The following is a 16424-nucleotide window of genomic DNA, read 5'->3' as shown; positions in this document are numbered from 1 at the left end:
TGGCAGCGTTTGCCATTTGAGAAGGTCTGTGCGGACCCGTTTCACCAACGGGGTGACATTGAGTGACCAGGCGAGGTCGGGGAGAAGGGCTACCCATATCCCCAGGTACTTGAAGGACTGCCGTCGAAGAGGAATCGATGACTGCCAATCAAAGCACTCCCGTGAGAGGTGGAGGGGAACCAGGATGGATTTGGCTGAGTTTAACTGAAGGCCAGAGGTGCACTCAAAAAGATCCAAGGCCTGAAGGCATCGGAGCCCAACCGAGCAGGGTCGGCTAAGAATAGCAGTACGTCGGCGTAGAGTGCAATTTTATCCTCTTCAAGGCCGGGCCATCTCCATCCCGTGAGAAACTGGTCAGAGCGGACAAGACAAGCGAAGGGCTCCATCGCCAACGCATGAGAGGTGAGAGGGGGCACCCTTGCCTCGTGCCCCTCCTGATAGGAAAGGGACAGGACCGAGCTCCATTGACTAGAACCTGAGCCCGTCGCTGACAGTATAACGTCTTGACCAGGTTGCGGAAGGGGATGCCAAAACCCATTTCCTCCAGGACCGCCTCAAGGTATTTCCAATCCACCAAATTGAAAGCCTTCTCGAAGTCCACAAGAAGAAGAGATAAGTTGGGAGTCAGCTGGTGTCGATTCGCTAGAGCGAGGTGGAGGCGTCTGAGGCATTGTCTGGTTCACCTGAGGGGCATAAAACCGCACTGGTCAGGGTGGACCAGCGAGGCCATGTGTGGATGTATGCGGTTGGCCAAGACAGTGGCAAATATTTTAAGCTTTGCATTAATGAGGGAGATGGGGCGGAAGTCAGAGCAACAGTGCGAGGAAGGCTGAGATTTAGGGATCACCACAATTGTGGCCAAGTCCGTCTCCGGACGGAATGAGCTGCGGTCGATCGCTTATTGGTACATCTCCAGGAGATGAGGGACTAGAGTGTCCCGGTAGGATGCATAAAACTTCTGGGGGAGCCCGTCTGGTCCAGGTGTCTTACCCATAGCCATGCGTGATAAGGCGTCATGAATCTCCTCAGGGGTGACCGGAAGATCAAGCCCCTCCGCCTCAGACTCGCTGAGGCACGGGAGGGGGAACAGTTCACTCCGGAGGAGCTCTGGGAGCAAGAGACTAGGGGTCCGAGCCGAATAGAGAGCGGCGTAGTAGGCGGCGAAGCATTGTGCCACCACTGCAGGGGCACGATGAACCTCTCCACTCGAGTCGATCACCTCAGGGATGATACGATTGGCCATAGGATAGGTGGACAGATGATGGAGGAGCTTCCCGTTTTTATCTCCCCATCCATATACTCGGGCCACGGAAGACCTCCACAGCAGCTTGGCAGCCTCCAGGTAGGTCTGTCTAATCTCATCCCTCAGGAATTCAAGTCTTCTGTCCTGAGCTTCGGTTCTTTCCTCCAGGGGCAGAATCTCGAGCTGGGTGGCTTGGGTCTCCAGGAGTGTGAGCCGGGAGTCGTGTGCCGCGCGGTTACGTTTGAGTTGGCCTTTGGCAAAGCCCCGAATGGTGGCCTTTCCGGCCTCCCATAGGGTACAAAAAGAGGACACCAATCCTTTCTTGCTGTCGAAGTAGAGGCAAAGCTCGGCTGCCACCTGCTCTCTAAATTTCTTGTCCTTGAGGAACCAGGCATTGAGCCGCCAGATCAGGCGCAGGGATTTGGGAAGATTGCCTATCTGCAGCGCCACGGTGAGTGATCCGATACGCCTCTGGGGAGGATGGAGAAATCCTGAATCACCCAGCAGTCCTGGGCCGGTAGGAAGACATAGTCAAGTCGCGCATGGGTGTGGTGAGAGGCTGAGGTATGGGTGTAGTGTTGAGTCGCCGGGTGCCATAGTCTCCAGGCATCCCCGAGACCTAAATTGGTTGCCCAGGTCAACAGGAGGCCAGACTGGGCAATCCTGGAGGTGGAAGGGGGTGTAGCAGTGTCGAGGCCGGAGTCCATAACAGTGCTGAAGTCCACCCCCCCATAATGGTCGCCCCCAAGGGCAAGGAAGCAACCAGTGAGGTGAGTTGCGTAAGTGTAGAGGCCAGCAGGGGGGGGGGGGAGTAGACAACAAGCAGATTGAGAGGTCGATCCCCAAGGGTCACTTCCAGGAGGACAAAACAGCCCTGAGAGTCATGGGCCACCCTGTACTCCACTAGTGGGAGGGCATGGCGCACCAGGATAGCCACCCCTCTCGATCCGCGATTGAAGCCAGAGTGCCGGACCCCGCCATAGCCATATTGCGCCAGGAAGGGCAGTGATTGCCTACCAGGTGGGTCACCTGGAGCAGGAGTATGTCTATATTATGACATTGGGCATATCGCAAGACCGCTGCGGGCTTGACCTTATCCAGCAGGCCATTAATATTCCAGGACACTATATGGAGCGGCATCGTCCCAGTATGATGATCAGGCATGGGGAACGTGGGTGAGGGTCAGACAGTCGGTAAGGGTGGCAGATGTGGTTGGAATGCAGCCATGACATGAGGCAGTGGATGCAATACCTTAGCGTTGGGGGATGCGCGCTAGCTTTGTTGCTGAGAAGGAATACTGGTGCAGAAAACAGTGAAAACAAACGATACAAACCGGGGCATCCGCCCCTCCTCCCACGAACCCCCCCTCCCTATACTTCAGGAACGGAAGCATCTGTTGCCCAAACGGTAGAAAACTAAGAGAGAACCAAACTAAAATGCTTGGGAACAGGAAATCGTGGAGGACCCCTCCTCATAGTAGGATGTTCATATCTGTGTCCATCGGGAGATAAAGTTAATAACCAGGCAGAGTGCAGCCCCAGGGAAGGAACCGGTAATAATCAGAAGACTCAGGTGGACTCAAGCAGGGCCTGTAAGAAGTGTCGGGCTGCTGGAGAGGTCCGTGTCTGGTAGGTCCAGTAGCGATGGGCGAGGCGAGGCAGTCCCAAAGAGGCAGACCGCCGCCCGGCAGGGGGGGCTCCAGCTAGCAGCTCGGGAGTCAGCTGCTGAGAGGGGCCCAACGGAGAGTCGGAGCTGGCGCGCCTCAAGCCCCTGCGTCTATTGGAGCGGTTGCGTTTCGGTCAGGGGCAGGCATGTCTCGCCGGGCACCCCCAGCACTGTTTGCAGGAGGCGGATTCGGGACACTTAGCCTGTCGCCCATGTCCATGCCTCTCCAGGGGTGTCGAAGAAAAGGGTTTTACCCTGAAACACCATTCGCAGACGGGCCGGGAATAGGAGCCTGTATTTGATGTTGAGGGAGCGCAGCTTCTGCTTGACTTCCCCGAACAAGCGGCACTGGCCCTGGACCTCACGGGTGTAGTCAGGAAAGATCATGATCGTCTGACCCTCCTGTTTGAGGTGTTGCTGTTTACAGGCCTCTGCTAATATAGAGTCTCGGTCTTTGAAGTTTAAGATCCGTATTATGATCGGTCTGGGGGCGCTTCCGTTGGGCGTTTAGGAGCAAGCGAGTGGTTCGCCTGTTCAATCGCGAACCATGGAGAGAGGAAGCCCTCTGACATCCATGAACGCAGCCAGCGCTCCACGAAGTCCACCGCTTGCCCCTGCACCACGCCCTCCAAAAAACCAACCAGGCGAAGGTTGTTGCGACGCGACCTGTTTTCGGCGTCCTCAGCCCGCTGATGCAGCTCCTGGGTGTGAGATTGGAGGTGAGCTACCTGGGTCTTGAGCTGCTGAACGTCGTCCTCCACGGTGGAGATGCGGGACTCGGTTTCTTTAATCCGGGCTTTGGCATTGCGGAGATCCTGCCGAATAAGAGTCGCGTCAACCCGGACTTCCGCAATCTTACTTTCCACTGAAGATTGCGAGGTTTGGATAGCTTGGAGGATGGTCGACAAGTCTGCAGCAGCAGGGCCCTCTTTGTCTGCGGTCCCTCCAGTCGCTCTGAAGTCCGTAGTAGTGAACCGGTCAATTTTGGTTTGAGTGGCGGGAGTTTTTGATGCTTTGTCCCTATCCATGACTGCTGCCCAGCAGGTGGAGAGAGTAAGTCCAGTCCCTGGGCGCTCAGGCGGGAAGAAGGAGAGAAGAAAGGAGGCGGTTGCGGAGGGATGGGGGAGGACCCGGCCACTCCACACCTCGCTGCCAGACCGACGGCCGATGTCCTCCCTCAGCAGACCCACTCTTGTCTGTGGAGGAGAGCCGCAATCGTGCAGGGTTGCGATGGAGGGCCAAGGCTGGCATTGGGACTAGGACTCCAGGGCCGACACGCACGAGGGACCAGAATGCAGCTCCAGGGTGTTGAGGCGGTGGGAGAGCCGGTGATCAAGGGAGGGTGTAGGGAAGAGAGCAGGACCACTCGGACCCCGCCACCCGACAATGTTGCCGACACCTTACAGAGGGCTCCTAGTCGATTTCGCTTGTTTGGCCCATAGCTGCCCTCAAGAGGGGATGCAACCTCAGAGGGGGAGCCACCGCTGCTCGAAATAGCAGCCAAGTCTCCTCCCACTCCTCCCCGATGTGCCAGGAGGTCGCCATGCGCCGGGCCCACCCCACTCCGTGGCCCTCAGACCAGAACGCTCTCAGTCAGCCAAGCAGGGCTTGGGGAGTTCTGTGCTTCCGAGACCTACGATCGTGCCGGGGGTGGGGGGGGGGGAGGCCCATGCCAGGAGATGGGTTCCCTCTGCCGCCTGATCGACGGCCGAATCACCCACCACCCAGAGCCAAGGACAGGCGCAGCAGCAGGCCGGCTCCAGCAGACACCCCCACTCCTCTCCTCTGCAGCAGTCATCCCTCCGCCAGGTCCCCAGGCGCCCAGGCCTTGCCGCCACACTCCGCATGCAGGCACCTCGCGGGTTGGGGGCCTAGGAGTAGTGTGGGCTTCCGTGACTCTGCCCCGGGCTGCCTCAGGTTGGGTCGGTGGAGGCTGAGGGAACACACGCCTCTTACCACCGCCGTCCAGACAGCTCTCCAGGACACCACCAGTGTTGCAGCACCCAGCTGGTGCTCGAAAGCGGCCTCTCCAGGCCGCAACCACAGAACCAGCAGTCGGTCGTGTGTCCGGGTACACCCACGTCTCAGACGTAACTCCGGAGCGTATGGCAAACCGGCCCTCCCAGGCCGCCCGGAGCGCTCCTGGCCAGGTAGAAACTGGATCCAGCACACCATGATATGCTAGAATCACTAAGGGTAGAGGAAAATCCCATTGTACCAGAATCATGGTGACTCCCTCAGACAACAGGATGCTACTCTTGAATCCAGTGGCCAATGGATTGGCCTGCAGATAAATGGTATGCTTTATGCCAACAACTCTCAGGGCTAATGATGGCTGCTGCGATGTTTGTTGTTTAATTGTAGTAGTAATTGTCGTAGTAGTAGTATTGGAGGTAAGAGCTAGTGTTGTAATAGGTGGGTTTTCTTAGGAGCATGGAAATGAAACACTGCCAATGCCTAATGTAAGGCTGTTACATGCACCAGACGCTACCATTGCAAATGGCCTGTCTCCTCTGCTTTTGCTTCTAGGTGTTAGAAGATGGTTATTCCCCGTGAAGCAGAGAAGATGGAGTGATTGGTAACTTTGTATCTTTTTTGGAGGTGCAGCCTTCCACACATTTGTAGATGAGGAAAGGGACCTTTTACTTGATTCTTTTTTGTAAGGAATACCAGTTCAGGCTTTTCAGATGAGATAACACAGATTATTGTTTTTAGCTCAAAGATTAGGGGGTTAGATACAGTTTGGGTTTACTGTAGTTTTAAGACCTTGTACAAGAATAGACCATATACAGCACTGCCATAGTCAAGGCAGAAGTTAAACAGTACTCCTACAAGTACTGCATGGTTTTTATAGGGAAATTACGGGTAGGATTCTTTAAAGTAGTTTGAGTTGTAAGAATTAGTGTTTTAGGTGAGCTCCCATCTGAGAATCAAAGCCAAGGTCAGCATCCCAAATGACTCCCACATTTTTTACTTTGGATTCGGTAGGTTTAGTCTGGCCAAAGCAAGTAGGTGCGGTCATATGGAGTTTGTTTGGGGAGGCATTGAAAGCCTATGACCAGAATTTCAGCTTTAGGCCCATTTAGCTTGAGGTTGGTTTGTCCGTTCATAGTCTCAATACCCAACAGACCACTGGCTACAGCTGGGAATTGACCTGTCTCTCATGCAGTTCCTGGGATATTTGAATGTCTTCCAGGTAGCATTTTAAGGTGATGGTGAGGGTGTAGGAGATCCTCGTGGAGTTTGATGTATATGTTTAATAATAAGTGCGACAGAGGCGATATCCGCCAGTGAAACCTCAGAGGTAATCGGGCTGGTACTCAGAGGTCAGGACAACCCAAAATTAAGTATTATTTTCACGTTCAAAACCAACATCCATTGTCTTTGCTTTGTGATCATTCCGCAATTCCAGGGCCTGCTGTGTACTGCAACATATAGACAGTCAATTTAAAGAGTGTGACACAGGTATATTTCATCCATTGATTAATAAAGTGAGCAACACCAAATGTACATATTATTAGTTCTGTTCTTTATTTGATACACCCTGTAAAGTGTTACATTTTTCTGGCTTATTAATGTTCCCCAGATAATGTCAATTGCTTGATTGGAAACTTAAATAGGTTTTAAAATGGAAAATATTACATTTTCTTAATCTCCTTTGCGTTAGTGCACTGAGTGTACATTACTTGTTTCTTCTGTTGCGCTCATGGAGTACATAATGAAAAGGCGTAATAATAAACTTTAGCTATAATGGAAGTAAGCAAAAATCATATTAAAATAAGTGACATGTCTAAACTGTCTCCTTCTTTACTGCTTTTTCAGACTAAAAACAATCTTGATTTAATGCAGTTTACTGTTCTTTCTAATGTGCATTTTCTTGAATGCCTTGACAAATGAAGGCTGTTTGCTTTCTCATTTCTTTCTTTCTCTTAACTTATTCCCTATTCTCCTGACAATTTTTTCTTTCCCGTGATTTTCTTCCGTTTTTCTTTCATTCTTTCTGTTGTCATTCTCACTCTATTCTTTCTTGCTTTCATTTTGTCTCTTGCTCCGTCTCTGGTGATCTACACTCTTTATACTGCATTCTGTCCAGTTTTAAATTGGCTATTATCAATACTATTACCTTCCATTATTTCTACTTTCTTTTCTGTTATATGACAGTCACGTTCCTTTTGCTCCCCCTCATAATTGCACTCAATGCCTTTTATATATTTATATAAATATATAGTGCTTATGAAAGGAGCCACATTTTCATTATTGTTTTTCTTCAGGAATCAACAGATCAGGACATACATGTGCAGAAGCAGCAGTGATATGAAACAGACCACAGTGCCTTCTCTGCTCAGATGGGACATCCTGGTGAAGGGTGACAGGTTAGTCCGTTTTAACAACCTTGCCACTGTTCTTCTTTCCTCTCTTCAGACTGCCAACATGATTTCAACCAATCTGGCGCACTCACACTTTGTTATTGTAATGCTGGTAACTTGGCTGTGTACTGTAAATGCGGATCTTACAACGTGAAAGGATCTCCAAGCACATGCGATTCAGGCCCAGGTCTCGAACCACGTTCAACAAATCCTGTTCCTCCAGTTGCCTCCATGATCTGTCCTGGTTGGGCTTTAGAAGTCATATTGGGATACAAAGATAGTGACATGAAAGATATGCCTTCCCAGAAGTGCCTTCCTAGACATTTCTGTCATTTCTAGCTCCACCTCTATGGTGGCTGGGCCAGTCACTGGGCTGTTCAGGGTGAGTACACCTGTGTAGCGGTCCGAGCGCTCAACGGCAAGAGCACTGTGGCCTGTCCCACTAACGATGGCAAAGCGGAGGCTGTCCCCCATAGTGTGGCTGGTGGACATTGTGAAGAGGACCTTAGGCACTGACCGGTTGGAGTGGAGAGGTAGATAGTGGTAGGAGATGGTATTGGCAGCAAGTCGGCATGATTTACTGTCCATTGGGCATGGGTTGCGCTCACACTGACTGTGGAAAAAAAAAAAGCCCAAAGTGAATAAAAAACAGAAACAAAAGATATAACACAACAGAAGTCACATATTTATATAATATTGACAGTTGAAGGACCACAGAAGCCTGTATGTCTGAGCAATGTTATTCGAACTATAAGAAACTGTGAAGTATCTTAGAATGAAAATATACATGTAATGATGTCCACTCTTGATGGACATTTCCTGCCCATTCACCCACAATGTAAGCGTACTGCTTTCCCTGTTCTGAAAGATTTGCTGCCACGAATAAATTCTCTTGGAGACCTGAATTTAATTACCTCAGTTGTTCATAACCTATTTCAGTGTCACACACTCATACGCACTAGTCTTCAAAGGAACCAAAAAGACAATTCTCAAATTTAATATCAAAATATATATATAATCAATACGTTCATCAATTAATATCTCCCGCAACTCCAGTGAATTAATTAAAACTCATAGTGGAGGAATCCTTACACACTTTTCTGCTACAACACAACCAAGTTTGCGTTATGGCCTCACAGGAGTAACTTCTAAATTGAAGAGATTTTAGTGAAACATAATGAACATCTCATTAGTGGCTTTGGCTACTGCTACATGTCTTGAACACATATCGTAAGGGTGTTCTTTATCTAAAATAGGATGTAGGGTTCATCTCCAAACCTTTAAAAAAGCCCAAACAGAGTTGAGCTTGCCTTACCTTAGAGTGAATAAAGGCAAAAACTGTATAAATCGTTAGGAGGGATATATTCTTATTGTGCTGATGAAGGTAGTCGTATACTGTTATACCCACTCAAACGTGTCAATGCCTAGTTTTGTTAAATTTGAGGAACAAAGTTTCACATGTTGAGAACATATTTTTATGACAAATGTGTATGTCTTATGTATTGTCTCTCCTGTTATTGTGTATCTCTGATATATCTTTTTAATGATTTTTATTACTAGGTTTTATATTGATTTTTCTTGATGAACTTATATATTTTGATATTAAATTTGGTAATTGAGGATGGCCTTTTTGGTTCCTTTGAAGACTGGTGCGTATGAGTGTGTGCTGCATAGGTAAGCCCTGGTCCTTCTCACAGTCAGCGGCCGCCTGAATTGTTGCAATTCCTTTCATAGGGGATGCCATACAAAGTCACTAAGTGACCAATAGACAAGCAAGGGGCACCTGGACAGCACAATTTTCAGACTACAAATGCACAGACTATATCACTCCACTATTGAAAGCCCAACATTGCTGTTGGTTTGAGAGCAAAACCTAGTTCAAGGCACCACACTGTTCACCAGGTGGCACTCCACCGATCTACACTACCCAACTAAAGGCATTACACCTATCCAACCAGATACCTAAGGTCAGTGGTTAACAAGCTTCTTGCTGTTAGCCCAGCCAGGTACACAAGTTTTGGGGATAATTTACTACATGTACAAGGTTCTCCCCCGTAACCTCCTCCACATCCTTCCTGTCCTTGAAGATGACTGCCTAAGATTCAATAAGAAGCTCACATTAAACCTGTGTGAACGGCATTTAGCCCCAGACTACCCATGGAGGAGAGGGCTATCCCCAGATCCAAGGAACCTATGATTTCCTGCGTTCTTATTCGCTCCTCCCTTCTCCTCCCTTCTCCAGCCGAGCGAATCACTTTGAAAGAGCTGAAAAGTTGCATGAATGCTATACAACAAACTTGAATAAAAAACGCTCCTTTTGCGCCTAACATGGACAACTATCAATGTCTCAGCGAGGAGCTCGCAGCTTCAGTTTGATTGTCAAGTTGGTTCTGTGTATGTATGCGGAGGCTGTCCTGTATTTACATCCCAGCGGTCTTCTCTTCTAAAAGGTTGGCAGGACAATGTGAGAAGACTGTTACTGCATACATTATCCTTGGGGGACTCCACTGCAGAAATGGCTGGTTACTCGCAAAACAGTTCAGTCGGTGTTCTTTAAACTTTACAACTGTTTGAATTTACCAACCTACTTATATTTGCTCTCAAATATTTTTGGGGTTGTCTTTTTAACCATGATTTGACGTCCAGTGTAGTGGTTGCAGTATGGGCAGATACCATGCACGATTTTTAGGATACCTTTGCATACATTTATTATAAATGGTTCCACTTTTTACATATTTTTCAAGTAAAAAAAGAAATATATATTTATATTGTCTGGATAGTCATTCAGTGAATAAAATGCGTGCACATAGGACAAAGACACCAAATATATTTGTCAGTTAGTTAACAATTTGTCTATACATGTATTTATTTATATACACACACACACTCCCATCAGTGGTGTTCAGTGGTACAGATGCGATACGCTGTGCTCAGTCCCAAACTGTGAAAAGATATGTAAGCAATGGTGCAGAAACAATTTGAAATGAAATTGGTAAAATTCAGCCAAACAATAGCTACAAGTGGTAAAACTTAAGGTAGAGGGCAGGGACCTCACAGACCCTTGCCAATTATCATTAAGACATGAATCTTCGAAGGGACAGTCACTGGTGAAATGTTGACGTTCTGACCCGTGAGGAAGAAAACGGGGGTCCTCACTGAGAAAGGTGATGATTAAGCAAATATCTGAGAATGACGGAAGGAGAAAGAGCCCAAGAATGGGGCTCTTGGGTGTCATGATCTTTGGCACAGGCTTTCAAGCGCGAGAGCACAGTATTCTGAACTCATTAGTTCAAAGTTCATTCCAAGGAAGGAGAGGCTGGCAGTGCACTCCTAACGTCAGAGCTGCTTGGCCAAACAGCTTGCATCTCTGGAGGATGCTCTAAACCTAAGCGCCCGAACACGAGCTACATTTCTATTGACTATGAATCCACTGATTTCTCCCAATATTTGGAAGTAGTGGTAGCCCTGTTGAATTATCCAGGATGAGTTGCCTCGTGGTTCAGACCACCCTTGCTAGGCAATCAAGATGCGTTGTTGCTGAATCCAAGACCTTGTTGCCTGATCTTGTGGAAACCTTGCAGACTGTTTTCTGTCGTAAACCTGTTATGAAATTGAAGCTGGCTCAATACAGATGAGCATTCTAAAGAATTTAAACATACTCTGAATATGCGAATGGTTTTACAGTAGCATTTCAGAGATAAACCTTGAAGGAATATACACGGTATTTGTGTTGCACTGTACATAGTAAGCTATTTTTTTAACACATTTTTGTGTTTTCAAACAGTACAAAGCACGGACCTGACGGGTTCAGTAGTGCAGTAAGGCGCTGTTCTAGGTGCATAAAACAGCAATACATCTACCAGTGTGGTAGACAACGTCAATGTTATCAAAGCAATGCACCCCACATTCATTTTATAAAGACCTATCCAAGTACAAGCAATAACTCCCGCCTACCCATCCACTTTACAGCTCTTCTGTGACCCTGCCCCAGTATCAATAACATATAAGATGCCAATCGCACACCAGCGTAAAAGGATAGGTATACCCAGTCCAGTCGCATCCAGGCCCACATTGTGTGAAAAGAAGAGGCAGTTATGACTGTCCCTTGTAAGGTACATCATCTGGCCCTGGTGAACGAGAAGGGGGGTCCAGTTCAGGTTCTGTGAGACAATACACTAAGTGCTCCCAAGCTTGTGCCCATCTATTGAGCCACAGCTCCTTCTCACTTCCAAGAGTAATATTGCACTCTTGTATCCTGCCCACTGGATAAGTTCCTCCCTCCACTTTGTTAATCTAGGGTCCCTAACTTCCTTCCAGTGCATAGTAATCTCCCTTTTTGCTAAGACCAGAGCTAGGTCTACAAACCTGGTGGTGATCTTGCGTCTAGTAGGTCTCAGGAATCCCCCAACTAGGCAGGCCAGGGGACGTGTGGGATCGATCTCTGGGTTTCATCATTAATACAGACCACCAGTTCCATGTGCAACATCTCTGCCCCATGTTCACCACACCTTGGACAGGATGCCTAAGTAGCTCAGAAGAGTGGGATGCGTTATATGAGAGTGAGATAAGCCCTGTGCGGAATGTAAAAGCTGATCAATTTAAAGCTGCCATTCCTGGACAGCATATATGTACCCATAAGAATTTTGGCCTAGTCCGCTTTTGTTTTTGGATATTAAACTATGTGAGGAATGGGAAGGATCCTCATCACTTTTAAATGCTGTTGGAATTTTAGGTTTCAGGAATGTATGATAGAATCGGAGAATGTGTACTCACACAACATAAGTTCCAGGAATGATAGTGTTCCATCAATACCCCAGAGAGTCTGAGGTGTAGAGATGCTGTGGAAATATATCATGTGCAACAGCTAGGGTAGAGGACTCTAACCAGAGATGTGTATTAACTATATTAAGCTTATTTTTAGATGTCCACTGTAAACCAGCAAACTTCAGCACCAGTAGAATAGACGTTAGCAGACTGGCGATACCCAGTGTCTTTGGTTTTCTATCTCATTCAATTCCCCTTTCTTGAGGTTTACTCCTAACCAACATATTACTCTTGTGTATGGTTGACTGCAGATTCGGAGAAGTGTGGAAAAGTACATCGCTCCCTTTGCATCTGGAATTGAGGGTAGTACATTCTGACATTAGGTTGTATAACATCCAAGTGAGTTAATGCACTATTTTCAAACGATTAACGGTAGAGGACTGGAAAAAACGATTTTTAAAAAGGCTTAGCAATTTGCTGATGCATAGTACATAGTCAAGTATGGCGGTGCGGCAGCAGCTGTCACTGTGTGAGATAACAAGTGAGGTTTCCTTGTTTTGTTTACAAATCCTGAAAGTCTAGCATAGATTCAGCTACTTCTAATCAACGCTGGACATTACTGCACTTACTTAAATTTACTGTTGTATGGGTGTGCACAAACATTAGACGACAACCAGTGGCGAAACATTAGCCCCTGAATCCCCAGCGGTGTGGGTGGGCACCTAGCTCCAGGGTGCCCCCCTCCGGCACTGTGCATGGGTGGCAGGGCCCGACTGGAAACCCAAACCAGCCCTGACGATTTTGACCGTCCAACCCCCCTACTGCTTTTAATGGGGCCCAATATAGCAGCACTGCTGCAAACACAGCCCCAGTAACAAAAACAGCCCCCACCACTGCAAAATCAGCCCCACCCTTCCAGCCTCCTGGGTTAAAGCCCGACGCCCGCTATGGCCAATCCGGCCCTGATTTGGTAGCGGGCCCTTGCCTGAGATCAATCGACGGTGTCCGTAGCGTGGGGGTCCCCCTCCGTGTACTTTGCAGGGGGCACACCTCAAGTTTGGTTACGCCACTTACCACGACTTTTTTATTGGTTGAAGCTCAGCCGTTTTAGAAAATGCTGGTTTGTACTGCTCCCAGTAGTTACATTTGGTATTTACTTTTATAGATATTTTTTATGCTAAAAATATAGGAGTTTCATTTTTACTTACAAAGCCTTATTGAAACACAGCCTATAATAATGACAGAAATGTAAGTGAGAACAGACAGAAACATGAAAAGAGAGAGACATGAAATATACAAATTATTAAATAAAATACAATAAATTAATAGAGAAGTAATAAAGTTAGGGCATATTTATTAAGACTTGCATTCCCCTTGTGCACGCAATGGGGTACGAGAGCGACGCAACACTTAAGTTAGATTTATTCAAGCCACAAAAGGCCGCCTTGCGTGGCTTTATAAAATCTAGAATAACGGACTGCAGTGCAACTTGTTGTGTTGCGTTACTCTGCCCCAGGGAGGTATTCCATGGGTGGAGTGTGGGTGTTCCCACGCATCCACCTATGGCTTTTGGCGCTTAACTGGTAGACTGGGGAATGCTTCAAAATGCTAGGCCTCCCCAGGGGAGGGGTAGCGAGGAGAAATATATTTATTTCTCCTTGTTACTTCCTCTTTCATGTGTGTGGCATTCTGCCTCAGGAGAATGATTTTGTGCAGGAAGTTGTCCCTTCCTGCATAGAACCAATTCTGCTTACATCGTAGGCACCCTTGCACCATGGTGCAAGGGTGCCTGCGTTGGTGCTAGGTAGCCCATTGTGCGCCAGCTCTGGGGAAGGACAGGAATGCACCATATAATGTTAGATACAGCGCATTCCTGTCCTTTTCCTATCACGCAGTGCAGCAAGGTGACTTGCTGCCCTGCATGATTTTTTTTTTTAATAAATATGCCCCCTAGTGAGGCTGCACTGGCAAGGGTAGCACATAACAAGATATGAAAAAAATGTATGTAATTGACTGTTCAACAAGGAGACTATGAAAGGCCAATTCTGAACATTATTTTTCTAAATGAAGAACACATTTTTAGTGACATAAACGACCACCTGATAATATCAAACAATGGAGGATAAGTGAGCACTGCTGGACAAAGGAAATAAGGTATGGTGGAAACAAGGCAGAAATCAAAGATAAAATCCTACAGCATGGACATCCTTGACATGAAAGAGACTAAATATTAGAAAATTCCAAACACATTAATTACATATTAGCGTTTGTCAACTTGAGAAGAACCCTGTATTCTAGATGTCACTATTGAACTGTGAAACAGTGATGAGTGTTTTGAGTTATCAATGCAGATTTTCTCAATTTATTTTCCCTTTTTCTTCCGAACATGTGAGAGTTTTTCTAATGTAGGTGTTGGACTTGGCCCTCTCTGCTGAGTCAACCCCAAACATTTTGCCTTCACCCCTCCTGTTTTCTGAACCTGTTTCTGTTGGCATTTAATACTTTGTGCACTTTACCACTGCTAAGCTGTAGTAAAGTGCTTGTGCTCGCCCCCCAGAACATTCTACAATTGGCTTACACCTGATTGGTACATTTAATTTACTTCTATATCCCTCATATATGGTACCCCGGGTAACCAGGGCCTGTAAATGAAATGCTACTAGTGGGCAGCAACGCTCATTGTGCCACCCACTAAAAGTTGCCTTTTAAACATGCTGCAGACCTGCCATTGCAGCCTGTAGTACACTTTCAAACTTCAAATTCAACCTGGCAAAATAAACCTTTTGCCAGGCCTAAACGTTCCTTTTTAATACATATAAGCTACCCCCAAATAAACTTTTTTTTTAACCGAACATAACATGCAGCATGTGTCAATATGTGGTATTTGTGACAGTTGGGTCTGCCAAGGTCCTGGCTTTGCCTCCAACAATTTTGTAGATATCATTGGAGTATCCTGCTTTTCAAACCTGTTACAACTTTTGGCCTGTTTTTGAAGGTCTTGTGTGACTTCTGCCTCTGCTCCCATTAAATAAAGACCAAAATTTACTGTACCAGAAACACTAACCCAGATTAGAACAAGTGGATAAGGAATGAAGTTTAGATATGGTCAAGAAAACTCAATAAAAGCTTGGTGCTAGACTTTAAATGCAGCTATGGAAGTACTAGAGGTATTATTTACCAGGGCAGGAGGGGGAAGTGGCCTTGTGTGCCGCCTGTAGAAGAAATTGATCACTGAAGTAGGCCCTAAAGAGCCCATATGGCAGGGTGCATTGTATGCATTATATTTCAAAAGTAGGACATGTATTTTAAATGCCCTGGTAGTGAAAAACTCCTACATTTGTTTTTACCTACTGTAAGTCCTTCCTCTCCTATAGGATAACATTGGGTTACCTTACTACATTTAATAACTGCTAACTTTTGATTGGGAGCAGGTAGAAATGTCATGTTTGGACTCAAATTAATTGTCATTTCAAATCCTCTTCAATGGTAAAGTCAGATTTTAGATCACCATTTTTTTGAAAATACCACTTTTAGAAAGATGGCATTTCCCTGCCCTAAACTTTCTAAGGCCTTTTAGGAGTTTCCAGCTACCCTGGCCTGTTAATTGCTCACCCATCAGTAATGGGTATTGGGCCTAGACAGTGAATAGGACCTATGTGCAGCTGGAAGAGGGCCCTCCTGCCAGGGTGAGATGGGCAGAGCTGTTCCCTGCCCCACTTGCATTTCAAAGGACTGCCTCCAGCACTCTCACAAGGGAATGTGACACCAGCCTTTTTTTACCCTACACCTCTTGAACCCGGGGCAGGAGAAGGAAGGAACTTTACAGAACCAGATATGGGGGTGGACAAGACGTTTCCCCCACTTCAAAGGGTTGTCCAGTTATACATATTAAACCTCCTGAGCCACTCATCAGTACACTCTTGGACCTGTAGACATTACAGAAGAAGGACTGCCTTGTTCTTCAGAACACTGCTCTACTACTGGAGGGGAAGCCTGCTTTGCTCTCCAGAGGACTGACCTGCTGCTTGAATCCTGCCTTGTTCCCCAGAGAATTTCCCTTCTGCTTGCAGCCTGCCTTGTTCTCCAGAGGACTGCCCTGCTGCTTGCGGCCTACCCTGTTTTCTGAGAAGACTGGAGCTGCTCCCTTCATCCAGTGACTCCAAGGGCCAGTTGGCGTCAGGGGCATAATGAGACCAGAGGCCTCCCTGCAACTGCCCAGCTGACCTGATTCAACTGGCCCTGTTTGACCCTCCAACTGGACATGCCTGAACCTTGCTTGCTTCTACCGGAGTGAGTTTCTGATCCCACGAAGTGCCTCCCCTGGACCATTGGCTCCCATCAGTTGAGCTCCTCCTGTGAAATCCTGAAGTTTTTAACTGTGTGCG

The 16424-nt window shown here is 47.2% G+C and overlaps 1 protein-coding gene across 2 annotated transcripts in view; it reads right to left on the bottom strand.

The window, feature by feature from the left end:
- Positions 1 to 6429: 6429 nt before the first annotated feature.
- The window catches only part of LOC146773067 (fibulin-7-like), a 167145-nt gene continuing 157150 nt past the window's right edge, over positions 6430 to 16424 (bottom strand). For both annotated transcript variants that reach the window (XM_085640091.1, XM_085640092.1), the window contains one exon: positions 6430 to 7888. In XM_085640091.1, the coding sequence (XP_085496217.1) occupies positions 7528 to 7888 (361 nt within the window). In that variant the 3' untranslated portion in view covers positions 6430 to 7527. The remainder of the gene's footprint in view (positions 7889 to 16424) is intronic.

This window comes from Triturus cristatus, chromosome 12, assembly GCF_964204655.1.
Source record: "Triturus cristatus chromosome 12, aTriCri1.1, whole genome shotgun sequence".
NCBI classification, from domain to species: Eukaryota; Metazoa; Chordata; class Amphibia; order Caudata; family Salamandridae; genus Triturus; species Triturus cristatus.
This window is presented reverse-complemented; position numbering and strand designations above follow the sequence as displayed.